General features: G+C 46.7%; 1 protein-coding gene across 1 annotated transcript; it reads left to right on the top strand.

The window, feature by feature from the left end:
- Positions 1-386: 386 nt before the first annotated feature.
- Positions 387-26,045, top strand: slc25a35 (solute carrier family 25 member 35). The gene is made up of 5 exons (XM_059642635.1): positions 387-906; positions 6,009-6,074; positions 18,555-18,707; positions 22,814-22,948; positions 25,385-26,045. Exons 1-5 carry the CDS (start codon positions 532-534, stop codon positions 25,586-25,588), a joined length of 933 nt encoding a protein of 310 aa, XP_059498618.1. The 5' UTR covers positions 387-531; the 3' UTR covers positions 25,589-26,045.
- The last annotated feature ends 1,760 nt before the right edge of the window (positions 26,046-27,805 follow it).

Below are 27,805 nucleotides of genomic sequence, written 5' to 3'. Positions count from 1 at the left end.
GGCCTACATGTGACTCCAGAATCTGCCCTTTGAAATGGCCAAGTTGTTCTGAATAAGAGGGGCTGAATAGCCCTGTCGTTGTTCCCATTGAGAGGGGCTTGTGAGAGGGACTGACTGGCCCTTGCTGATCCTATAACAGAGGCTTAGAGGGCCGGTTGAATTCCTACAAGGGGGGCCAAACGGCCTGCTGCTAACTAGCCCAGCGCCTACTCTGAGCGCTGAAGCAGTGCCCGGGAGTAGGCGGCTCCATCAGTGAAATGAAGTGAATGAATGGAGCCCGGGGCCGCATCACACATTGATACTCGGTCTCCAAGGCGACGGGCCGCGGCTGAGTGACAGCCGCCGGGTCCTGCCACCCGCCGCCACCCTCCCCCTCTATACCCGAGAAGGAGGAAGAAGAAGTGGAGAGAGATCGCTGCGTCCAAACAGGGCTCCGTATTCCCGCCCACTCAGCAAGCCGGGGTGAGGCTTCCCAAAGCCGATGTGCCGGCATTCGGGTGCGTGCCTCGGCTGGCGTTAGCACAGGGGCTGATGGAGTTCCTGCTTGCCGGAGTAGCTGCCTGCGGAGCGTGCCTCTTCACCAACCCTCTGGAGGTGGTTAAGACTCGGATGCAGCTCCAAGGCGAGTTGCAGCACCGGGGCTCCTACCAGCTGCACTACCGCAACGTCTTCCACGCCACCTACACCATCTGGAAGGTGGACGGACTGCCGGCGCTGCAGAAAGGACTCCTGCCCGCGCTCCTCTACCAGTTCTGCATGAATGGTGTCCGCCTGGGCACCTACTCCATCATTGAGGACTCAGGCTACACTTCCAGCAGGGATGGCAGGATTAGCGGGCTCAGGAGTACCGTGTCAGGGGCACTGGCAGGGGTCACAGGGGCAATCTTGTCCAGTCCCATCTACCTGGTGAGTCTAATGTCTGGTGGGGGGATTTCCTGACCCATTGTTACTGCCCCCAACCCAATCCTCGCCAGCCCCCCGGTTGGTCCCTACATGCACTGGGTTGTCATATGAGGAGAAATGCCTTCACCCTGGAGCCTGTGGGATTCTTTTTGCTGCACAATGGTCCACCCCAAAACGATGAGTGCTCTCAAGAAGGGATTAGACATCATTTCTTACCGGCTAAAGCTCTCAAAGAGTATGGGGAGGGTGTGGGAACTGTCCAAAGATGTGCAGCCTAGGTGGATTGGCCATGTTAAATTTCCCGGAGTGTGTAGATTAGGCGGGTTATACGGGGATGGGTCTGGGTGGGATGCTCTGAGGCTTGGTGTGGACTTGTTGGGCCGAAGGGCCTGTTTCCACACTGTAAGGATTCAACGATCAATGATTTAGGGGACTGAGTCAGATGAGCAGCCACCAATAGGATTGAGTGACAGATCAGGTATGAAGGGAGGTGTTTAGCATGCTTGCCTTCATTGTTCAGACCATTGAGTGTAGGAGTTGGATACTGATTGTGGATGATCAGCCATGATCATAATGAATGGTGGTGCTGGCTCGAAGGGCCGAATGGCCTACTCCAGCACTTATTGTCTATTGTCTCTCATATTAAGATGGCACAAGATGTTGGCGAGGCCAGTTTTAAAATACTGTGTACAGTTCTGGTCACCCTGCTATAGGAAGGATATTATTGGAGAGGGTTCAGAAAAGATTTACCAGGGTGTTGCCAGGACTGGAGGGTTTGAGTTATAAGAAGAGGCTGGATAGGCTGGGACTTTTTTCACTGGAGTGTAGGAGGTTGAGGTATGACATTATGAAGGTTTGTAAAATCATCACAGGCTTATAAGGTGAATAGGAAAGGTCTTTTCTCTTTGGTGGGGGAAGTTCAAAACTCAGGGCCATATTTTTAAAAGTGAGAGGAGAAAGATTTAAAAGGGACCTGAGAAGAAACTTTTTTACACAGAGGGTAGTTCATGTGTGGGAATGAACTGCCAGAAGTTACGACATTTAAAAGACATTTGGACAGGTACATGAACAGGAAAGGTTTGGAAGGGTATGAGCCAAATATAGGCAAGTGGGTCTAGCTTAGTTTGGGAAACTTGGTTAGCATGGATCAGTTGGACTGAATGATCTGTTTCCATGCTATATGACTCCATGGTGGAACAGTTCTGCTGCTATTTTCTGTATTTCTATGTTTTCTTGGAAACCAACTGAGTACACTTTCAGACCTCTCTCTTTCTTCCTTCCCCACCATCTGGATTCTGAAGCTCTTGCGATTCAAACACTGATTCAGGTCCTCCAGCCAACGTTCACCCATTCCTCAGTGCAAGTTTGAGGAAGTGCAACGGGGCCATGGTGGCTATCTTCTGAACAAATCATTAATGCCCCTTAGACAGCACCTTACAAACCCACAATCACTGCCATCTAGAAAGAAAAGGGCAACAGATTAATGGAGACACCATCATCTGCAAGTTCCCTTCGAGGTCACTCACTATCCTGACTTGGAGATATATCACTGTACCTTCAGTGTCGCTGGGTCAAAATCCTGAAATTCCCTCCCTAATGGCATTGTGGTCCTACCTACAGCACATGAGCTGCAGTAGTTCAAGAAGGCAGCTCACCACCACCTTCTCAATGGGCACAGCGATAAATACTGGTCCAGCCAGTGAGGCCCACATCCTGTGAATGAACTTTAAAAAATGTAAAAGGTCGGGATTAGTGCATTGGCAGTTCTCAATCAGTCCCGACAGTTTCATATCCTGGCAGTAGCTGGGATTCACGATACGGACTGATCCCCACTCACACATCATCGCGCTTTTAACAGCTTCAGTTATGAATTTACTTTACGGCAGAACTTTTGCACTTGGTTAAAGTTTTGTAGTGTATCTTTGCTGTAAGTCTTTGTATTAACTGACTGCTTTGGCCGAGAAGCAGATGTTAATTGCCATTGATTAACGCTGTTCGTGTACCAAAATATGTACTTTATTTTCCAATGCATTTATAAAAGACTCGAGAGCTGTTTGTATCTAAGTTCACTGATGACACTAAGTTAGTTTGGAACAGGGTTAATGTAGGCAACAGCAACCAAGTTACAAAAAAAGACATTCGGATATCTAAGAGAGTGGACAAAATCTGTATTCTTTTTCCAAAAAGTTGGTGAGCAATTGTGGGGAATGTTTGGATAAGCTGGGTCTGTATCCATTGGGATTTAGATGGCTGAGAGGTGATCTTATTGAAATGTTATGGTGCTGCAGGAACTGGACAGAGTGAATGATGAGAGGATGTTTTGCCCTTTTGGGAGATCCCAGAAGATCACAGTTTAAAAATAAGGAATCTCCCAAATGGCTGACTCCAGCGTGCATGTTTGTAACAACTGGTTTGAAAGAGTACTGGGATACAGTTATGAGCGAGTCGAAAAGGAAAACCGTTTAACACTAGAAGGCTACCTTGAGCCTGCACCACCAATCAAGAGGATCATGGTTGATCTGACACTCCTCACGTCCACTTTCCTGCCTTTTCCCCGACTGATCAAGAATCTATCCATTTCAGCCTTAAATATACACAAGCAGTCTGCCCCCTCAGCTCTCTGTGGCAAGGAGTTCCAAAGATTCTCAACCCTCAAAGAGAGGAAATTCCTCCTCATCTCATTCTTAAAGTGGTGCCTCTTTATTCTGAGATTATGTTTGTGCAGACAAAGAATGTGCAGCCTTGTATTTTTGATTAAATTAACTGAAACCACCAGGCAGGCTGGGTGTTAGAAGGGAGGAGATGGGGTGGCACAAAATGCCTGAGGAATAAGAGGGTATAAATCAGCCTGGAAGCCGTTGCTTCCTCACCCTTGATCAGAAACATGAGCCAGATACCAGCAGAGTAAGGTTGACTGTGATGCTCATTATTGCTGCTTTGCCTGTCCTACCACACTATTCCATCCCCTCTCAAACACACACGCGCACACTTACACCTAAATGATTAGAATTAAGAACAGTACAGCACAGGAACAGCCCACGATGTTAGACCAAACATGACACTATGTGAAACTAATCGCTTTTGCTTACCTTTGGTCCATATCCCTCCAATCCTTTCATATTCATGTGCTTATCTAAAAATCCCTTATATGCTCCCATCGTATCTGCCTCCACCACCATTCCTTGGCAGCGCGTTCCAGACTCCGACCACTCTGTGTAAAAAAAAACTTACCTCTCACAGGAGGCTATTGTACAAAATGCGGAGGAATGGGATTGTGGGAGATGTAGCAGTTTGGATCGGAAATTGGCTTGCTGAAAGTAGACAGGGGGTGGTAGTTGATGGGAAATGTTCATCCTGGAGACCAGTTACTAGTGGTGTACCGCAAGGGTCGGTGTTGGGTCCACTGCTGTTTGTCATTTTTGTAAATGACCTGGATGAGGGTGTAGAAGGATGGGTTAGTAAATTTGCAGACGACACTAAGGTCGGTGGAGTTGTGGATAGTGACGAAGGATGTTGTAGATTACAGAGAGACATAGATAAGCTGCAGAGCTGGGCTGAGAGGTGGCAAATGGAGTTTAATGCAGACAAGTGTGAGGTGATGCACTTCGGTAGGAGTAACCGGAATGCAAAGTACTGGGCTAAAGGTAAGATTCTTGGTAGTGTAGATGAGCAGAGAGATCTCGGTGTCCATGAACACAGATCCTTGAAAGCTGCCACCCAGGTTGACAGGACTGTTAAGAAGGCATACAGTGTTTTAGCTTTTGTTAATAGAGGGATCGAGTTCCGGAACCAAGAGGTTATGCTGCAGCTGTACAAAACTCTGGTGCAGCCGCACTTGGAGTATTGCATACAGTTCTGGTCACCTCATTATAAGAAGGATGTGGAAGCTTTGGAAAGGGTGCAGAGGAGATTTACCAGGAAGTTGCCTGGTATGGAGGGAAGGTCTTACGAGGAAAGACTGAGGGACTTGAGGCTGTTTTCGTTAGAGAGAAGGTTGAGAGGTGATTTAATTGAGACATATAAAATACTCAGAGGGTTAGATAGGGTGGATAGGGAGAGCCTTTTTCCCAGGATGGTGACGGCAAGCACGAGGGGGCATAGCTTTAAATTGAGGGGTGAAAGATATAGGACAGATGTCAGAGGTAGTTTCTTTACTCAGAGAGTAGTAAGGGTATGGAACGCTTTGCCTGCAACGGTAGTAGATTCGCCAACTTTAAGTACATTTAACTCATCATTGGATAAGCATATGGATGTACATGGAATAGTGTAGGTTAGATGGGCTTCAGATCGGTACGACAGGTCGGCACAACATCGAGGGCCGAAGGGCCTGTACTGTGCTGTAATGTTCCATGTTCTATATGTCCTATGTCTCCTTTGAATTTTCCACCTCTCACCTTAAGTGCATGCCCCCCAGTATTAGACATTTCAACTCTGGGAAAAATATTCTGACCATCAACGCCATCTATGCATCTCATAATTTTATCGACTTCTATCAAGTCTCCCCTCAGCCTATACCGCTCCAGAGAAAACAACTCTTGTTTTTCTAGCCTCTCCTTAGAGCTCATACCCTGTAATCCAGGCAGCATCCTGGTAAACCTCTTCTGCACCCTCTCTAAAGCCTCCACATCCTTCCTGTAATGTGGTGACCAGAACTGAATGCAATACTCACAAGTGTGGCCTAACCAAAATCTTATAAAGATTTGACGTTCTGACTCTTGTGCTAAAATTCCCAATCAATTAAGGTAAGCATGTCATACACCTTCTTTAACACCTGATCTACTTGCATGGCCACTTTCAGAGAGCTATGATCTTGAACCCCAAAATCAAAGTTGTTCAGGACCCTGCCATTAACTATATAATTTTCCTTAACATTTGATCTTCCAAAGTGCAACACCTCACACTTACTTAGACTGCATCTGCCATTTCTCCACCCTGATTTATATCCCTATTTATTATAGAACAGTAATTCCAACACAGTTATCAGCAGGTGACAGGCTCTTGTTGGACTGTTCGAAGTGAGCACCTACCTTAAAGAGGAAGTGAAGTTGCTGTGTTGGGGGTATAATTATTATACTTGAATTTTCTAAAACGCATTTCTTTTAAAGGTGAAGACACATCTTCAGGCACAATCTACCTCTACTATAGCTGTTGGTCACCAATATAAACATGAGGTGAGTTCAAATTTGTTTATGCAGTCAGGAATACCAACTTCCGTAAGGGTGTGGAAAAAGAATTGAGAAATTTAAGTAGCTGGGAACGGAGCAGAATTGAATCGTACAAAGCTCTTCAAAGCTATTTTTAAAAAAAATGTATTGGCACAAGAGGTGTGACATTCCTTACAAAGGCAGCATTTAGTAATCGTCCCGAATTGCCCAAAGGGAAGAGACAACTACATAGCTGTGAATAGGAGAAGGAAAGGATGTCAGATTTCCTTGTCTAAAGGATTTCAGTGGCCCCGGCTGGATTTTACAACAATCAGCCCATAGTCTCTCCTAGAATTCGAACAAAGAGTCGCTGGACTTGAAATGTTGACTTGATTTTTCTGTCTCTGTGGAGGATGCCAGACCTGCCGTGTTTCTCCAGCACTTTCTGTTTTTGTCTAGATTAGACTTGCTTCTCAATTTCAGACATTTTAAAATCAAATTCATCTGGTGGGTTTAAAGCCCATGTCCTCACAACACTTGTGTGGGGTTCTGGATTATAGCCCAGTGACACAATCGCTATGTCACGCCATTGTGAAACGGTGCCCCTGTTGCACCCCCCAATACCCCACCCCCTCCAGTTATCTTCCACTTGTCTTCCTTGAAATGCCCAGCTAAATACTCTGGTGTAGAATTCCGACAACTAGATGCAGTGGTTTGATTCCGCACAAAAAAGAATCTGGAATTAAGAGTCCGATGATGATCATGAATCTATTGTTGACGTTTGGAAAAACCCATCTGGTTCATTTATTGGTAACACAGTGTAGAGCTGGATGAACACAGCAGGCCAGGCAGCATAGGTGGAGCAGGAAAGTTCACGTTTCGGGTCAGGATTGTCCTGACCTGAAGAGTACCGACCCAAAACGCCAACTTTCCACTCCTCTAATGCTGCCTGACCCGCTGTGTTCCTCCAGCTCCACGCTGTGTTATTTTTGACTCCAGCATCAGCAATTCTTACTATCTCTGGTTCCCTTTTGCCCTTCGGGAAGGAACCTGCTGTCCTTACCTGATCTGGCCTACATGTGACTCCAGACCCACAGCAATGTTGTTGACTCTTAACTGCCCCCTGGGCAGTTAGGGATGGGCCTAGAATGAATAAAGAAAACATCAGGGATCCAACCCTGAATAGTCTGAGTGCTTCCCCACGAGGTTCAGAATGAGCACGGTTCATAGATGTTTTATTATCAGTGACAATTAGCAGAATTAGGCTTAGGCCACAGTACAATGATCTCCGGTGGGCTGCTAATTGTGTTTGTGTACAATTATAATTTGGTAATTGCATTGCAGAGACTTGGTCTCATTTTTCCAGAGACAGCAAAGAACGGGCATGTATTTTTGGGGGAAAGGTTTACGACGGTGAATGGATGTTGCTTGGAGCCATCTGGCTGTGTTAAATTTCTTACTGAGGTTATCCTGTGATCCTGTGTTGTTTATACAATGGGAATGCCTGAGATGACTGACTGCTCCTCCACAAACACTTTCCCAGCCACACACATACCATCACAAGCACACACACACACACACACACACACACACACACAACCAGACACACACATGCACACATGCACACAATCCACCACACACACACACACACACACACACACACACACACACAATCCACCACGCACATAATCCACCACATGCATACACACAGACACACAAACACATACACAAACACAATCCACCACATGCACACACACACACATGCACACACTCCACCACACACACACACACACACACACACACACATACAGGGAGAGACACACATACGCAGAGACACACACACACACACACACACACATAATCCACCACGCACGCGCATAATCCACCGCATGCACACACACACACACACACACACACACACACACACACACACACACACACACACACACACACACACACACACACACACAATCTCCCCTACCCATTTGTTTAGAATGCAAGGTATAGCGAGTTTGAATTAATGTCCCTTTGGTGTTTTGCAGACGTTTAGCTGAGCTCTTTCCATAATGTGAGCTCACTTTGTAAGGTTGTGGTTGTCTTTGTATGTTTCAGCACTCGAGTTGCTGATCCTAACTGGCACATTTAAAGCCAAAATCAGCAGGTCTGGCAGCATCTATGCAGAGAAAGCAGAGTTAATATTTCAGGTCCAGTGACTCTTCCTCGAAAATTCTCCAGTTTGACCCATTTTAAGCCAGCTGCTACTCAACAAGTGAATATCAGATCACTGCTAAATGTTGTACAGGTAGGCATGGGGTATAAGGAATGTTGTTCAGAAAGTGTAGAGGGAGCTTTACTCTGTATGTAACCCTATGCTGCCTCTGTCCTGGGAGTATCTGATGGGGAAGTGTAGAGCGAGCTTTACTCTGTATCTAACACCGTGCTGTCCCTGTCCTGGGAGTGTTTGATGGGGTACAGTGCAGAGGGAGATTCACTCTGCATCTAACCCCGTGCTGTCCCTGCCCTGGGAGTGTTTGATGGGGTACAGTGTAGAGCGAGCTTTACTCTGTATCTAACCCCGTGCTGTCCCTGCCCTGGTAGTGGTTTTTTCTTAACACATTTAAAGCCAAATCCAGCATCTTCAGCTCCAGTGGCTGGGACACTGTGTGGTTTGCCTTCACTGAGATTTGAACTCAGATCGCTGGATTCAAAGTCCTGAGTCATCCTGTGGAACATCCTATCAATCAGTTAACTGAAACTGCTTTGTCATTCATCTGCCCAGACAGGTTCCATCACCACTACGAATGTTGAAGGTTACAACTGGTCCAGTGCTTCATTTGGAGAGCAAGAGTGGGGAGGGGGGAATAGTGTGGATGGAGAGAGTCTCCAAACTCCCCCTCCCCTTCATGTGAGAAGCTGTTCCCTGATGTCACCCCTCAGTAGCCTGGCTCAGATTTGCAGATCTTATTGCCCTATTGTACTGGACTGCAATACCCCACCCACACCACTTCCTCTGTCAGAGGTACATTCTTCTGACTCATCCTTGAATGACATAGTCTGTTACACTTCCTGACGCAAACTCGCTCTGTGTAACCTGACTCGGGATATAGCCCCTTCAGCCCTAGAGGTCATTCCAGGGAATGTGCGTTACTCTGAGATAGTCTCAGAAACCCCTCCCGAGGAGCAAATCCTGGGCTTGGACCCCAGCTGGAGTGCATTAGACACAACGTAGGCCATTTGTTTGTATACCAACTGTATTGCAACAGCAGCCCACATCCCCTTAGCCTTCCCAAGGAATCTTTTTGTCTCCATTCACCTTGTGATTGCTATACGTAGGGCCCAGAATGATCACCACTCAGCACAATCTACCAGTGCTCCTTTCCAGTTTCCTGTTTCTCTACTATCATACCCTACCTCCGACTGTGTTGTCAGCAAACTCCATCTTATACTTCACATTGCCTCAGGAAAACAGCCAACATAATCAAAGGCCTTCCCACCCTGGTTTATACCCTCCTCCACGCTCTTCTGGGCAGGAGATATAAGAGCTTGTACACATGTACAAACAGATTGAATAACTGCTTCTTCCCCGCTGTTGTCAGACTTTTGAATGAACCTCTCAAATGTTAATTTGGATCTTTCTCAACCTGCACCTTCTCTGCGTCTGTAACACTGTATTCTGCACTCTGTTCTGCTACCCTGAAGCTCTTTGTATGGCACGATCTGCCTGCACAGCACGCAAAACAACAGTTATCACACATGACAACGTAAATCAATCAATCAAACTTGAACATACAAACTTTTAGCATTTCATCGAAGACAGTCCCTCCCAAAGCTGGTTCTCACTGCGACCCTCTTTCTTATGAGGCTCCAAAATTGTGGCAGCCCCTCAGTTGAGAGCTGAGAGAGCAGGGGCTTTCTGGAGTGGAAAAGAAACAGTAAAGGAACGTAGCCACACATCGTGTCCTTTTCAGTCTGGACCATTAGATTCCCTACAGTACAGAAACAGGCCCTTTGGCCCAACAAGTCCACACCACCCCTTGCAGCATCCCACCCAGACCCATTCCCCTATAATCAACACACCCCCAAACGCTATGGGCAATTTAGCACGGCCAATCCACCCAGCCTGCACATCTTTGGACTGTGGGAGGAAACCAGAGCACCCGGGGAAACCCATGCAGACACGGGGAGAATGTGCAAACTCCGCACAGGCAGTCGCCCCAAGGCTGGAATCAAACCCGGGTCCCTGGTGCTGTGAGGCTGCAGTGCTAACCACTGAGCCACCGTGACACCATTCCCCCTGGTGGGGAAGATCTAAGGTGACCTGTCTGGTTTGAATTTAAACAAATATTTGAAAGTTAACTGTTTCCTTGTGCTTTCCTCATGGCAATGCCTCAATCAGTCAGAGTCCACCGGTCACCCAATCAGTATCGACGTCTCCTGCAATATAAATTATTGTTCCTTCTGAGATTTGGCATTCTTACGGCTCTGTCCTGCTATCACTAAGTTTCACCATCGTGCCTTTCTTCACACCAATACTCAGGGATAAATAAATCCGAGGCTTCACTGGGAGTTATCTCTCTTGCCTACATCTCCTTCAGCTCTATCCCTCCAACAGTGCAGCGCTCCCTCAACACTGACCCTCCGACAGTGCCCACTCCCTCAGTGTTGACCCTCTGACAGTCCGGCTCTCCCTCAGCGCTGACCCTCTGACAGTGCAGCACTCCCTCAGCACTGACCTCTGACAGTGCGGCACTCCCTCAGCGCTGACCCTCCGACAGTGCGCCACTCCCTCAGCACTGACCTCTGACAGTGCGGCACTCCCTCAGCGCTGACCCTCTGACAGTGCAGCACTCCCTCAGCACTGACCCTCCGACAGTGCGGCGCTCCCTCAGCACTGACCCTCCGACAGTGCGCCACTCCCTCAGCGCTGACCCTCTGACAGTGCGCCACTCCCTCAGCACTGTTCCTCTGACAGTGCGGCGCTCCCTCAGTGCTGACCCTCCAACAGTGTGGCTCTCACTCAATGCTGACCCTCCGACAGTGCAGCGCTCCCTCCGCACTGACCCTCCGACAGCACTCACTCCCTCAGCACTGACCCGCTGACAGTGCAGCCACTGACTGTGTATTCTGGATGGTGCATGGTGCTGTGCTTGTAAAACAGGTGCAGCACTTCAGAAGGAACTCTCCCGTCTCCAAGACCGCTGCATCCAGCTGAGCGACTATGGGTGGGACCGCTGACCGTCCCCCTTACAAGGCCCCCTGCAGGAGGGAGCTGTGCTGGCTGATATTAATACCACAGTTGCTGGTGTGGGTTGGGGAGAGCACTTTGCAGTATATGATTCTGGGTGCACTGAGACAAAACACTGCATTTGAACTTTGACCCAGCACCCAAAGTGGAATGGAGTCACAAGCTGACAGTGTCCCTGGCTTCCGCTGGCCGCTCATGTACCAACAAACTGGTTCAGGCCACCTCACAGGGGTGCAGGAGGCTGAATTGTAAAAGTGGGTGGGCAGTAGGGAGTTGGAGAGATAAGCAGGTCTCCTTCCCTCTTCAATTCTCCCAATACAGGCGCTACTCCTCAGCATCAGGGGAATAAGAACTATAATTGCAACCCCCGGCATAAAGGATGCCTCTCAAAAACCACCCCCCGCCTGCTCTGTTGGGGGCGGAGATCTGAAACCAGCATCACAATCCCCATGACTAAGCCGACCAAGAGGGTGTTGGGCCCAACACCTCATGTGAAATCGAGACACCTCAGGCGTACGGTGGGCTTCCAGACTAACTGACCCCAATCCGCCTGGAACCCAACTTCAGTCCTGCGCAAGCCACCCTTCCCCATGACGTGGTGCCTCACAATCTGAGCTGTCTTTCAGAAATCACTGCACAGAGGCATTTCCTGTACTGGCTGCTGTTGCACTCTCCACTTCTGCACCTTCATCTGTTGCTTCGAGACTATTTTGCCCTCCAGCTGCAGAGATCCCCAGTGGAGGGCCATTCACAAAGAGGTCCTTCCCTTTTCCTCTGGGGATCTGGGGTGGAGAGTGCTGCATGTGGCAGATCGTACACCATAGGATAAGTAAGTCGACTGGATACCAGGCGACGTGTAATTTTTATGATAAATAAGAGTCGGTGCTTGACATCAGTGTAGAATGTTTCCGTTTGCAACTCCTTTTTGGTTTTTGAAGGGGTTGCTTCTTCAATTTTGGTTGCACTTCAGTCCCATGCTCCTGATCTACGAGCACCTAGTGCAGGCTGACAAGTTGGTGGGCCTTCTGCTGGGTCTGGCCAAGGTTTCCCTCATTCCTGATGGGTTGCCCCTCTTTCACAGTTATGTTTGCACTCGGGTGCCTGTGGAGAGGGAGCATGCATTGCTCACGGGAACAGTGATGGGTCTTTAGAGACCGATGGGCACTTCAGGGGCGAGGGTACATCATCATCCCAAATGACTTTATTTTAATTTACTAAGTTTCTGTTTCATCCTATGTTTCCAACTGACTGTTAATTTGGGATTTACTTTGACACAGTGCTCCAAAGAGACTGTTTAATTATTATTCTAGACTTCCTCTTTGCATAAAAGATTACAGACTGCTTTACTTTCAGTTTAAAAGAGTAGAAGGAGCTTTAATTTGTACTGAACCCCTTGCTGGCCCTGTCCTGGAAGTGTTTGATCGGGACAGTGTTGAGGAAGCTCTACTTTCAGCCTAAGAGAGTAGAGGGAGTCCCCTTCCCCAGAGGGCAGTGAGTTCCAGGTAATTCCCATGCACTGTTCTTCCTCACCCTGTCCCCCTCATCCTTGCATAATCAATGAATGGGAATAGCTTTTCTTTGTTGCCTTTATCCAAACATCTATGGTCTCATACACCGCGATCATATCTCCACTCAATCTCCTTCACTCTGATGGGAACAAACCCAGCTTCCCCAGCCTGATCTGGTCACAAAAAGCTCCCCATCCCTGAAACCATTTGGAAAAATGTCCTCCACACCATCTCTGAGAGCCTCACATCCCTCCTATAGTGTGGAGACTGGAAGTGGACACATTGCTCTAAATGGGGTCTAACCAGAGCTTGATAAAGGTTCAGATTAACTTCCCCGTTTTTGTCCTCAGTATCGGAATTTCTGAAGTGCAAACTGCGTTCTGCTGTGCTGTTTCTCGTGAGACAATCTCTGTTCTCCATGTCAATTGCAACACTTCCTCACTGCTATGAGAATTGAATGGGATAAACAGAGAGACATAGAAATAGGAGCAGGTCATTCGGCCCATCGAGCTTGCTTCCCCCATTCAATATGATCATGGCTGTTTATCCAAGTGAATGCCCTGTTTCTCCCTCATACCCTTTGATCCCTTTAGCCCCAAGAACTATATGTAACTCCTTCTTGAAAACACATAATGTTTTGGCCTCGATTGCTTTCTGTGGCAGAGAATTCCACAGGCTCACCACTCAGCTCAATCCTAACTGGTCTACCCCATGTCCCTAAACTGGTTCTGGACTCTATGGTCATCAGGAACATCTTTCCCATTTCGTCCTCTTAGCATTTTATAGACGTTCTGTGAATTCCCTCCTCATTCTTCCCAGCACCAATGAATATAGACCCAACCGATCCAGTATGTCTCTGTATGTCAGTTCTACCATGGCAAGAAGCAGTCTGGTAAACTTTTATTAAACTGTTTCCATCACCAGATCATCTTTCCTCAGGTAAGGAGACCAAAACTGCATACAGTACTCCAGGTGAGGTCTCACCAAGGCTCTGTACAATTGTAGTAAAATATTTCTGCTCCTGTACTCGCTTTGAAGGTCAACGTATCATTTCCTTCTTCACCACCTGCACGTTTGCTTTTAGTGACTGGTGTACAAGGACACCCAGGTCTCGTCGCAGCTCTCCCGCCCCCACCTCCCAGATTGTGAGCTTGACTTTCAACCGAGACTTGGACCCATGGTCTTCTAGGGAGGGTGTGGCAACTGAACCTCTGCCCATCCCATGATAATGTCTCTGCCACGCGTTCATGAGATCCCATAAAGTTACACTTTGCACTCAGACTCCTCATGATCAGGAAGTGTTCACTGATGTCCTTCAGGCTGCAGCAGTTCAAGATGGCAGTTCACCACCACCTTCTCTGGGACAGGGTCAGGCAATAAATGCTGGCCCAGCCAGCGACAGCTGTATCTTGTGAGCAAATTTTTTTTAAAAAAACAACTTATCTGGCCACGATCACAGTCCAGTTTCTGGGATCTTGCTATGTACAAATGAAGCCAGAAGCTGGGGGTCCCATAGTGAGTAGCTCATTGCCTGACTCTTCAAAACCAATCCACCAATCAAGAGTGTGATGGAATATTCCCCATTTGCCTGGATAGAGTGAAGGTCCAACGACACTCGAGAAGCTTGGCACCACCAAGAACAAAGCAGCCCCCACTTGATTGGCACCATATCCATAAGCATCCACTCCTTCCACCACCGACACACAGCAGCAGCAGTGTGTACTGCCTACAAGATGCACTGCAGAAATTCACCAAGGTTCCTTTGACAGCACCTTCCAAACGCATGACCACTTCCGCCTGGAATGACAAGGGCAACAAATAAATGGGGACAAGTTCCCTTCCAAGCCATTCACCATCCTGACATGGAAACATATCGCAGTTTCTTCAGTGTCACTGGGTCAAAATCCTGGCCTTCCCTCCCTAATACCACAAGACCTGCAGCAGTTCAAGACGGCAGTTCACCACCACCTTCTCTGGGACAGGGTCAGGCAATAAATGCTGGCCCAGCCAGCGACAGCTGTATCTTGTGAGCGATTTTTTTTTTTTAAAAAAGCAACTTATCTGGTCACGATCACAGTCCAGTTTCTGGGATCTTGCTATGTACAAATGAGTTGCCCCGTTTCCTACTGTTGTAGCCTATCAGAGAAGCACCTCACTGATGTTGGACGTGCTGTGGAGTAGCAAAGTATAAGCTGGCTTTCTTTTTTCTTACTTAGAGGAAGCGATTAAGTTGCGGTTTTGGGTCTGTAGTCAGAATGTGATGTGTGATTTAAAAATATCAGAAATTACTGAGTTGTGTCAGTGGGACAATGACCGAGAAAGGACCCACTGTAACCATGGTAACACACACACCATGTGACCAAACTTAGCTCAGCTTCAATGTTCTTGGAGAGATTCAATTCTAAAGAGTCAAACTCCAGGAGAAATAGTTCCAAATAACAACACAGGACCTTTTAAAGTTGCAACACTCTGCCCAATTACAACATTCCCGGTTGGACAATGCCTCTGAAGTAAAAAAACCGAAAGAATTGCAGGCTCTGAGAAACAGAAACAAAACCAATTGTTGGAAAAACTCAGCTGGTCTGGCAGCATCTGCTCCTCAGAACATTCATCAGAACTGAAACGTTTACTCTGCTTTCTCTTCACAGATGCTGCTGAGCTTTTCCAGCAACCTCTGTTTTTGTGCACAATATCTCATTGATTTCAACAATGACATTGCTGTTGAGATGGTCCAGTCACACATCAATTAAATCCCAGATTCTGAGATACAGACAGAGCAGCAAACTGTACAAATGAATCCTGGACCTGGAGAACCTCCGTAAATACTGACATACACTCTCCCAGGGCACTTCTGTAAATATTGAGACTCTCCCTCCCAGTTTCCCCTGTAAATACTGACACAATTCACCCCCCAAAAGGGCCCCCTGAAAATAGTGACACACTCTAACCACCCCCCCCCCCCCACCCCAATCGCCAACCCTAGGAAACCCTGTAAATACTGAGACACGCCCACCTGGAGTCCCCATATCCATATTGACACATTCTCCCAGAGGACCCTATAAATGCCGACACAGCCCTCCTGGGGACCTCCTATATATACTGATACATTCTCCCCAGGGAACCCTATAAATGCCGACATATTTACCCTCCTGGGGACCCCCTATAAATATCGACACATTCTGTCCAGGGGACCCCTGTAAATACTGATACAGTCCCCCCAAGTCCCCACACCCTGGTGAGCTGTGTAAATACTGACACACTGACCCCCCCAATCCTGGACTCCCTATAATATTCCCCTGTTAGGCTTGTCCCAGACTAGCTCACCTAACTTGGAAAGGTATTTGTCAATCTGTTGAGCATAAGATTATACAAAGTGTGAGGGGTGGTTAGCTCCGAAGCCAACACGGTGAGTGTGTGGTTGAGAATGACTTTCTTCCTGTTCCATCTGAGGTGGATTTGGGGAAACAAGGTGTTGGGGAGCTAGATGAACACAGCAGGCCAAGCAGCATCAGAGGAGCAGGAAAGTTGATGTTTCGGACTGAGGATTTGTGGCCTGGCTTGTTGTATTGGAGTCGGTACAGGAAGGTTTTCTAGGGTGAGAGAGGTTTGCTGCCCTCTGAGAGGCTGACAAAACTGGGTCAATATTCATTGGCATTTAGCAGAATGAGAAAGGATCACAATGAAACAGGCAATTCTGAAGAAGTTTGATAGGGTTGACAATGAAAGATCCAACTGCACCCCCCTAAGCTAGGCACACATTTTGTAACCCAGGTTCATCCATTGACGTTACATCCTGACCAGAAGGTTGACTGCCTCAGACCTGCACAAGTACCTGTCCTACATGGGTCTGACCCTCTCCTGTCCATTCCACCCATCCACCACCTTCCACCTTGCTCCCTTCCACCAATGTTTTCTCCTGCTGTCCCCATCCAATGGCTGTCACTGTCTACCATCTGCTCTAATCATATGTATCTCTTCAATGTTATGTGCTGACATCCTCTGTCCCCCTGCCAATCCCAACTCTTCCTCATTCCAGCCTTGGTCTGTGTTGGGCAAGTGAACATTCTCCTATATTTCCTTTTAGCTCATCAACAGTCGTCATTGTCTCCTCTCCAAGTCTGCACGGCATATACCAGAGATGACAAAGTGCTGCACCTCAGCATTTGTTTCTTCACATTTAGGTTCAATTTCCTTAATGTTCACAAATCCTTCAATGCTGACAAAACTCTTGGCAATTTTTGTTGCCTCTTATATTACTTGCCACATACATCACAAAAGGGAACTGGTCCAGCCAGTGTTTCAACATAAGTACTTAAAACTAAGATCTGTCATTCAGTACAAATTGTGGTTGGTCTCATATTGAACTTAATGCACGCTGGTACCTGCTCCCCATAACCCTTTAACACATTATTCATTAAAAATTTGTCTATCTCCTTCTTAAATCTTTTCACTGCATTCTGGGGAAGTGGATCCCACAGATTCATGACCCTCAGCTAAATCTGCCATCCGTTTGCCTAAATCCATGACCCATGACCTCTCCTCCCTACACAAAAGTGCCACATGACTGAAACAAAGCAGTCAGGACATCATGGTTAAGTATCATTCTGTCCTTCATGTGCACTTTCTAGCAGCACGGCCCCCTTGATGAGACTGGGTGCTCAAACAGACTTGAGCTTTCACTGAAATCCCGGATCCTGGAGATACGCCAGCATACTGAGACAGTGCATTCATCCCATCATGTCTATGCCGGCTCTTTGAAAGATCTCAGCAATTAGTCCCACTCCATGCTTAAGTACCTCCCCTTTGACTATTTCTTTGATTTTCCCCATTTTGAAAGTTCCTGTTGAATCTGCTTCCCACTGCCCTCTCAGGTAGGACATACCAGACCACAACCATTTGCTGCGTCAAAAAAGAAATCCTCCTCATCTCTCCCCAGCCCCCAGTTCTTTTGCTGATTCCCTTCAATCTGTGTCACTCCAGTCAATGAGGAAAAACTATCAATAACTCCTCGTGATTCTGAATGCCTCAATTAACCGTCCCATAAATCTTCTCTGCTCTGTCAAGAACAGCTCAAGCATCTCCAGTCTATCCAATTTGGGCTGATTCAATTAAATCACTTTCTCTGACTCATCCCTGGTTTAATGAGTGAAGTCTGGAGTCAGTGAACCAGGGAGGGGACCAAAACCCTGCAACTGACTCATGACCCAAGGTAGTCTCAATCTCTGGCAGTGCATTCCACAAGTGGTGTGACAGACGCACATGAAATTCACCACTCCCCAGACAGGGATAGTTTGGGATTAGATATGGAATAAACTTCCCTCAACACTGTGCCCGTCAAGCACTCCCAGGACAGGGACAGCGTGTGATTGGGTATGGAATAAAGCTTTCTCCAAATGTTGGAAAACCTCACCAGAATTTTTATCAAATAAAAGATGATAGTGAGATAGGTCAGCAATTGCTTGGTCACTGTCCTAGAAGCTTTCTTGCCGATCACTTACTGTCCCAGTAAGGCACATCACTGCAAGATGGTGACAGAGTTGTGAAAGACAAATAGAACAAATAATCTACCATGCCATCTACTCACTAGTGTCTGCGATTATGTTGTGACAAGCAGGTAGTAACATACAGATTCCTTGTTCTGGCTATTTATATCTCAATTATAGCATCAGATTGAGACAACAGGGAAGCTGAATAGGGTGGTAGCTTCAGAACATTGTGTGCAATGTAATGATACAGCTACATGTTTCTCCCCAGGGGATGCTCCATGCACTGAAGACCATTTACCGCCATCACGGTGTCGCTGGACTGTGGCGTGGGTCAAGTTCAGCAGTGCCCAGGGTTATTGTTGGCTCTTCCTCTCAGCTCTCCACATTCTCTGCAATGAAACAGTTTACCAATGACCTACAGGTCAGTATAATGTGATGAAATTTCTGTGATTTATGTATATTAATGCAATTCTTTTAAAGTTTGACTCTTTACTGCCCTTTGAAATGGCCAAAAGGATCAATCAATTGTATCAAAGAGCTAGAAGGACCCAAAAAGGAAATGAAACTGGACAGACCAGCTGGCACCAACTAAAGTGCCCGCAGTGACAATGGCAAACTTAGTGCCTATCTAGAAAGACACACGCAGCAGATACAATGGGAACACCATTTCCTGCAAATGACGCCCAGTTTGGGTTCTGCCAGGGCCACTCAGCTCCTCATGTAATTACAGCCTTGGTTCAAACATTGACAAAAGAGCTGAATTCCAGAAGGTGAGGTGGGAGTGACAGCCCTTGACATCAAGGCTGCATTTAACCGGGTGTGGCATCAAGGAGCCCAAGCAAATCTGGAATCAATTGGTATTAGGGGCAAACTCTGGTGATTGGAGTTTTACCTGACACATAGGAAGATGGTCATGGTTGTGGGAGGTCAATCATCTCAGCTCCAGGACATCTCTGCAGGAGTTCCTTAGGGCAGTGTCCTAGGCCCAACCATCTCCAACTGCTTCATCAATGACCTTCCCTCCATCATAAGGTCAGAAGTGGGGATGTTTGCTGATGATTACACAATGTTCAGCACCATTTGTGACTCTTCAGGTACTGAAGCAGTCCGTATTCAAATGCAACAAGATCTGGACAATATCCAAGCTGGGGCTGACAAGTGACAAGCGACATTCGCACCACACAAATGACCATCATCAATAAGAGACAATCTAACCACCACCCCATAACATTCTATGGCGTTACCATCACTGAATCCCCCACCATCAACATCCTGGGGGGGGTTATCATTGACCAGGAACTCAACTGGACTCACCACATTAACAGAGTGGCTACAAGAGCAGGCCAGAACCTGGTAATATTGCAGTGAGTAACTCATCTCCTGACTCCCCAGAGCCTGCAAGGCACAAGTGTGATGGAATACTCCCCAGTTGCCTGGATGAGTGCAGCCCCAAGAACACTCAAGAAGCTTGACATCATCCAGGACAAAACAGCCCACTTGATTGGCACTACATCAACAAGCATTCATTCCCTTCACCACCAACGCTCACTAGCAGCAGTGTGTACTATGTACAAGATGTACCGTAAAAATTCCCAAAAACCCTGACAGTATCTTCTAAACACATCACTTTCGTCTGGAAGGTCAAGGGCAGCAGATATATGAGAACACTACGGCCTCGAAGTTCCCCTTCAAACCACTCACCATCCCAACTTGGAAATATATCACCGTTCCTTCACTGTCACTGGGACAAAATCCTGGAACTCCCTCCCTAACAACATGATGGGCGGTATCTGCAATACATGGATTGCAGCACTTCAAGAAAGCAGCACCTTTCAAGAGATAACTTAGGGGGATGTGATGGGCTGGTGGTATTATTGTTGGACTGTTAATTCATAGACCCAGGTAATGATCTGGGTACCCAGTTATGAATCCTAATATGGCAGGTGGTGGAATTTGAATTCAATTTCAAAAAATCCAGAATTAAGAGCCCGGTGATGACCATGAATCCAGTATCAATTGTCAGGAAAAACCCATCTGCTTCACTAAGGTCCTTTAGGGAAGGTAACTGCCATCCTTACCTAGTCTGGGCTACATATGACCTCCACACCAACGTGGTTGACTCTTAACTGCCCTCTGGGATAGACAACAAATGCTGGTCTGGCCAGTGATGTCCACATCCTATGAAAGGCTTTTTTCTTATAAAAAAAAGAGTAGAAGTAGTTCAGTCAATCCACATATTTGTTTTGGTAAATAAATCTCTCTGGTTTTTGGATAACTGTGAAGTGAAGATGTTGGGGAGTAGATGGGATTGTGTTTTGCTGTGTGCTTGGAGATCTTTCAAAAAATTAGCAGAAAGCTTGGTTTGGTTTATTTTATTTTTGTTTCTTTTGTGTAGTCAACTTCTTTTTTGTTAAAATCATGTCCGCTGCTTTGCATCCTTATTTTTCTGTGAAGAATTGCCAATGTTTAAAAACTAAATCTTTCAAGTCAGATTTAATTCTGGGATCTGACTTATTCATTGGTCACATCAAACTGGATCATATGGACATGTGTGGTTCAACAGTGGACTTTCCCAAAATGAATAAAAGGACAGATTGGTGGGGAGGGGGGATGAAGAATAGGCACAAATGCAGCCTCATTGACTTTGGGGTCCAGGAACACCCATCATCTTCCATTCTCTCAAGGTTGAGGGTTCGTAAAGCCATCATGCCAACTGCTTCTTCACCCTCGATGTGCCTGTAGCACAAACTGTATAACCATTTCCCCTCATCAATCTCAGCCCATCTGCCATCCGACCCATTTCACCACCTCCGGATCCACTATTCCAAACCTCTTCTGTCTGCCCTGCCATACTACCAAAACTTCAGTTCACCCAAAACTCCGCAGTTTCACGCCCCAACTCACACATCACTCCATTCACCCATCAGCCACTGCACTAGACTCACTTGTACAGCCTTCCAGTCCAGCAACACCTCAATTTTAAAATGCCCCTCGAAATATAGTGATCCCACTCATGCCCTGTCCAGCTGATCACCTCTTTGAACCCTTCATGATCTCTGTACTCCTTCAATTCTTGCCTCTTCTGCATCGCTGATTCTCATTACTCCACCATTGGTGGCCATGCTTTCAGCTGCATGAGCCCCCAAGTCTGGGATTCCCTCCTTAAACCTCTCTCCCTCCTCCCTAAAAAGGCTCCTTAAAATCGACCAAGCTTGTGGTCACCTGTCCCTAATATCTCCCTCTATGGTCCTTTGTCACCTTTTCATTTGATTCCAAGAGGGAACTTTCTCATTGCTAACAAAGAAATATGAACTGGAAGCTGTTTGTCATGAACTCACCATCACTGAACCTTTGCACATTTGGCCATTGAGCCTGCTCCACCATTCAACATGATCATGGCTGATCCTGTACCTCAATACCATACCCCCCATTCTCTCTCCATACTCCATAACACCTTTAGCCTCTCAAAATCATCGATTTCTTTCTGAAATATATTCGCTGATGTGGCCGCCCCAGTTTTCTGAGGTAGTCACTTCCATAAGGTCACCACGTCTTAGTGAAGGCATTTCTCCTCATCTCAATCCAAAAAGCCTATACTGTATCCTTAGAGCGTGACCCTTTGTTCTGGACCCCGTCAACCAATTAGTTGTACATCATCTCTGCATCCAGACTGTCTGAATTTTACAATTGCAAAGAAATTCCCACCCATTCTACTGAACTTCATTACATATAGGTCCAGTCAAACCAATCTCTCCTTCTACAATAAACCTGCCATCCCAGGAATTGGTCTGGTAACCCTCTGCTGCACTCCCAATATGGCTAGTATATATTTACCTAGATCAAGAGATCAAAACTGCACATAATACTCCAGGTGTGGTCCCACCAAGGCTCTGCACAGCTGCGGTAAGACCAAACTGTACTCAAATCCTCTCACTATGAAGGCCAAAATAACATGTGCCTTCCTAAATGCTTGGTGTACTTGCATGCTTGTTTTCAGGGACTGGTGCACAGTGACAGCAAAGTTCCTCTGAATATCACCATCTCCCAATCTATCACCGTTTAAATAACAGTCTGCCATCTTGATTTCCTGACTGAACTGATCTTCACACTTATCCCTGTTACACTGCATCTGCCATGTTTTTGCTCACTCATTCAACTTGTCTCAATCCCACAGAGCTTTCTGTTATCGGAAATGCACAACAACCACGTTAATAAAGGGAACAACACAGGCTGAGTAGAGGATTCCGAATGGTTGGACTGTAGTTGGCATGGAGATGTAGCAGCAACTGTTAACTGATTAAATTCAAACCAGGCAGGTTAACAGTGATTAGGTACAGGGATTGACTGCCTCTATTGCCCTTTTCTCATTGTTTGTTTTCAAACTGTGTTCAAGGTGGTGTGTAAAAGCAGATTGCCATTGAAGTCCATGCACAGCACAATCTGCTGGCTGGAAAATGTGGAATGAGACCATGTCCCCAGTGCTAACAGTGAGCAGCATTTAATGGTGGTTCCTTTGTTTTCTTGCAGGTCTTTCAGCCGGGCAGCTGGCTGGTGTCGCTGACAGCAGGGATGGTCAGCAGCATCTTTGTTGTCCTTGCCATGACACCCTTCGATGTAATCAGTACCAGACTCTACAACCAACCCGTGGACCACAAAGGAAAGGTACTGTCCACGGCCAATTCCACGTGTGTACGTGTGTGCCAATGTGTGAGTGTGCATACGTTGTTGAATGTATGAGGGATTGTGTGGGTGTGAGACAGGGATTGGGTATGACTGTCTGTATGGGCTGGGATCTGTATGTATGTGTGTGTGTTCATGAGAGATGTCTTTGAGGGGAGTTGCGCATATTTGCGTGTGTGTGTGTGTGAGAGTGAGTGTGTGTGTGTCTGTGTGTGTGAGAGAGAGAGAGAGAGAAAGAGAGTGAGAGACACAATTTCATCTGACTGTCTTTGGAGGTTTTTTTTAATTCACTCATGGGATTTAGGTGTTGCTGGCTGGGCCAGTATTTATTGCCTGTTCCTAGCTGCCCTTTGGGAAGGTGGTCGTGTGCTTCCTACTTGAGCCACTGCAGTCCATGCACTGTAGATAGACCCAAGGAGGGAATTTCAGGATTATGACCCAACAACACTGAAGGAACAGCGATATTGTTCCAAATCAGGATGGTGAGTGGCTTGGAGGGGAACCTGCAGATGGTGGTGTCTCCATGTATCTGCTGCCCTTGACCTTCTAGATGGATGTGGTCATGGGTTTGGAAGGTGCTGTTTAAGGATCTTTGGTGAATTTCTGCAGTGCATCTTGTAGATATCATACACTACTGCTGCTGAGCGTCAGTGATCGAGGAAGCAGATGTTTCTGGCTGTGGTGCCACTCAAAGGGGCTGCTTTGTCCTGGATAATGTCAAGTTTCTTGAGTGTTGTTGGGTCTGCACTCGTCCAGGCAAGTGGGGAGTCTTCCATCACACTTCTGAGTTGTGCCTGCTGGATGGTGGACAGACTTTGACAAGTCAGGAGGTGACTTACTTGCTGCAGGAATCTTAGCCTCTGTGCTGCTTTTTTAGCCAAGGTATGTCTGGTCTAGTTTAGCCAATGGTCAATGGTTTCTTCCATGCTGTGGACACCCAGTCTTGAGTTATTAGGTCTGTTCAAAGTCTGACATGATGAAGGGCATTCTCAGTGCGAAGGCAGGACTTCGTCTTCACAAGGACCATGTGGGGGTCCATCTTATTGATACTGTCATGGACAGATGAATCTGCAGCTGGCAAATTGGTGAAGGAGAGGTCGAGTATGATTTTCCCTCTTCTTGATTAGCTTATCGTCTGCCGCAGACTCCTTTAGGTCCTGACCAGCTCGATCAGTAGTACTGCTGCCGAGCCACTCGTTGGTGGACGTTGAAATTTCCTACCCAGAGTACATTTTGCATCATTGCCACCCGCAGTGTTGTTCAACATGGAGGAGTACTGATTCATCAGCAGAGGGTGGATGGTACGTGATAATTAGCAGGAGGTTTCCTTGTCTGTGTTTGACCCCACTTCATAGGTTCCAGCATCAATGGTGAGGACTCCCAGGGCAACCCCCTCCTCAATGTATACCACTGTACTGCCACTTCTGCTGGGTCTGTCCTGTGGGTGGAACAGGACATATCTAGGGATGGTAATCATGGTATCACAGAATCATACCTTACAGACATCAGTCTGTTGCTTGATTAGTCCACGAGACAAGCTGTCGCTATTTTGGCATGAGCCCAGAGATGTTAATGTGAAGCACTCTGCAGGGTTGACAGGGCTGTTTCTGTCATTGTGATCATTGGTCCCCGGTCAATGCCAGGTGGTCCATCTAATTTTTTTTGTTGAGGCTTTGTAGTGACTGAGTGGATTGTTTGGCTCTTTCAAAGGGCAACTGAAATTCACCCACATTACCGTGGCTCGGGTGTCACATGTAAACCAGACCAGGTAAGGATGGCAAATTTCCTTCCCTGAAGGATGTTAATGAGCCACATAGATTTATCTGACAATTGACAACAGTCATCTGTCGATCCTTAATTCCAGATTTTTCCTCAGAATTCAAATTCCATCATTTGATGTGGTGGGATTCAAACCTAGGACCCCAGAACATTCATTGAGTTTCTAGATTAAAAGTTCAGTGATAACACCACTAGCCCATCACCTCCCTAGAATTGTGTGTAAGAGATTTTCTGGGGCTGTGTCTATGTGAGTGAGAGTGTGTGTGTGTGAGAGACAGTGAATGTGTGACAGAGAGAGATGGGGGTGGGGGGGGGGGGGAGAGACAGAGAGAAAGAGAGGGAATTAAAAAGTAGAAAAAAGCAAGTGATGAGGGGAAATTTCTCCAGAGGGCAATGGTTGTTTGAAATTCTCTTCTTAAAACCAGTGTAGCTTGGGTGACTGAATAAGGCAGATTGTTGATTGAGGAGATCAGGGGCAGGTAAGATAGTGGCATTGAGGCTACAATCAGATGAGTCACGATCTTATCAAATAGTGGATGCTTGAAGGGTCAAATGGCCAACTCCTAATTCTGACCTTCTTCTGTACTGACTCACCTCTAGCCGTTCTCATCAGTCACACTAGCTATAATCTTGTTGCAGGGCATGATCTACGGAGGGTACCTGGATTGCTTTGCAAGAACCATAAAGAAAGAGGGTCTGAATGGCCTGTACAAAGGCACCGGGGCTTCCTACTTTCGATTAGGCCCCCACACCATCCTCAGCCTCTTCTTCTGGGATGAAATTCGCAAGTATTACTGGAAGGAGAAGCATGCTGGACAAAGGCACTCGTCTGAACAGCTGTAGCTAGAGGGCGCAGTGTCTCCGTACTCAGAGCTCCACTCAATCTCCCTCTGTCTCTTTCTCCTGACCATTGTTCAGTCCCCCAAGGCCTACTCACTCAGTGAACATGGCCAGGAGGTGTGGAATGGAGGGAAAAGTGAGTGATGCTGACTCTGAATGTCTCACACTCTGATAGATTACCGAATGGAAACCTGTAAATGAACCCAGTGGATGCTCCTCGGAATGAAATAAGAATGGATCCTTTAAAAGTATGAGATATCTTTGGCACATGGCAGGAGTGAACAGCGGCAGGGGTGAAGGGGCAGGGTTGGATGGGTCAGGAATGGGAGCCAGTACTGCTGTTTGTTTTTTTTCCTGCACTTTTAAACCAATCTCATGCCTAAGTTTTCAACACTATGCTCCACACAAACCATTCCTCAAACCAAATTGGGTCTTTAATAGGACTGTGCTGCAGGGGAGGGCGGAGGCGTTGAGGGGGGGCAGTGCCAATAGGGTTACATAGGGGGGGTTTGAGAGATGTTTTGCCATTGGGGGAGAAGGGGGTCGGAAGGAGATTGCGCCAATAGGGTGGGAGCCAGAAGGAGTTTGCGCTTATGGAGGAGGGTGGGACCCGTAAGGAGATTGCGCTGACAGAGGAGGGTGGGAGCCGGAAGCGGACTGCGCTGATGGAGGAGGGTGGGAGCAGGAAGGAGACTGTGCTGACAGAGGAGGGTGGGAGCTGGAAGGAGATTGCGCTGGTGGAGGAAGGTGGGGGCCAGAAGGAGATTGCACTGATGGAGGAAATTGGGGGGGGGGGGGGGGGGTTCAAAAGGAGATTGCACCAATAGGGTGCAGGGCGTGGGAGACTGTACTGGTAGATGGGTAGCCCTCAATGGTCTTGAATGGAGGTTTCTTGTCCTTAATTGAAGCTCCCACCGACTTCCAACAGAGCTCTCCTCTACCCCTTCACGTCCTCTCAAAATATCCTGACAGCATTAACAGGTGTTCTTATAGCAGCGGTTCAATAAGACAGCTCACCAACAGCTTCTTCAGGCCAACTAGGGATAGGCAACAAATTCCCCGAGTCCTACTCATCTACTGTGGCTCCTCCTTGAGCAATATTGTGACTTAAAAATTCTCATCCCTTGTTTTCAAATCCCTCTGTCACCTCTCCCTCCTCCTTTCTCTTAGATCCCAATTCTCCAATATATCAGCACTCTTCAAATAATGGCCTTTTTGAGAACTTCTATCAATAGGTGTTAGGACTGTTCATGATAGATCAGTATAAAATGGCCAACGAAAGCCCCAATAAGCTTTGCAGTCCATGTTTAACAGAAATTATAAGGTGTGGGATGCACTTGCTTAAAGTGGTCTCAGCACATGTAGCACTGACTGCCCGTTTTCTCACTAAGATTGGATATGTGTCATTCTTTGCCCATTAAGAACATTTCCCACCAGTTGTTACTCTTAAAATTTCTCTAATAAATCAGTTTTAATATGACAACTAGGTTTCAATTAAGGTTCTTCAAGATATTTGAGACATATTTTCCAAAATATAAAATCACCAAAAACATTAGAAAGAAAGGTTTAAAAAAACTAATAACAAGGGGCCTCCCTTATCTCATAGCAAGGACAGCAGCTAGAAGAATAACCAAACACAGATGTCATTGTTGAGAGATGAAAGGTTACTGTAATCATAGAGATGTCAACTCCTCACACACCAAAAGGGTCCATTCAGATCACAGAAATTAACAATTACTAACAGAATCAACACAGTGTGGAGCTGGAGGAATACAGCAGGCCAGGCAGCATCAGAGGAGCAGGAAAGTTGAAAATTTGAGGAAGGGTCCCGACCCGAAATGTCAGCTTTCTCGCTCCTCTGATGCTGCCTTGTCTGCTGTATTCATCCAGCTCTACACCTTGTTATATCAGACTCCAGCATTGGCAGTTCTTACTATTTTTGAGTGAGAACTAACACAGAGAGATATACCAAGAGCCCAATCACAGTTGGACAACCTAGCACTAATTAACCAATAGCTTATAGGGGAAGGGAGCATGTGCCACCATGTTAAAGTTAGAAGAAAATGTATAAAAGACAATTTACTTGTATCTGAAATTAGAGCATCATTGACTTTTCTTCTGATCTGAACTGAAGATTAAAGGGGTAATTGGACTCTGACATCAAGGCCAGATTCAGGATGATCTTTGGCCTCTGCCCTCATTGGATTGGCAGATGCTTGA

The sequence above is a fragment of the Stegostoma tigrinum genome, chromosome 45 (assembly GCF_030684315.1).
Source record: "Stegostoma tigrinum isolate sSteTig4 chromosome 45, sSteTig4.hap1, whole genome shotgun sequence".
Classification (NCBI taxonomy): Eukaryota; Metazoa; Chordata; class Chondrichthyes; order Orectolobiformes; family Stegostomatidae; genus Stegostoma; species Stegostoma tigrinum.
This window is presented reverse-complemented; position numbering and strand designations above follow the sequence as displayed.

What these genes read in the sequence shown, in the direction of transcription:
- slc25a35 (XM_059642635.1), top strand. Translation starts at nt 532, where the DNA reads ATGGAGTTCCTGCTTGCCGGAGTAGCTGCCTGCGGAGCGTGCCTCTTC. An exon ending in GTCACCAATATAAACATGAG is followed by an intron (nt 6,075 to 18,554) that starts GTGAGTTCAAAT and finishes GTTTCTCCCCAG; the next exon opens with GGGATGCTCCATGCACTGAA. An exon ending in AGTTTACCAATGACCTACAG is followed by an intron (nt 18,708 to 22,813) that starts GTCAGTATAATG and finishes GTTTTCTTGCAG; the next exon opens with GTCTTTCAGCCGGGCAGCTG.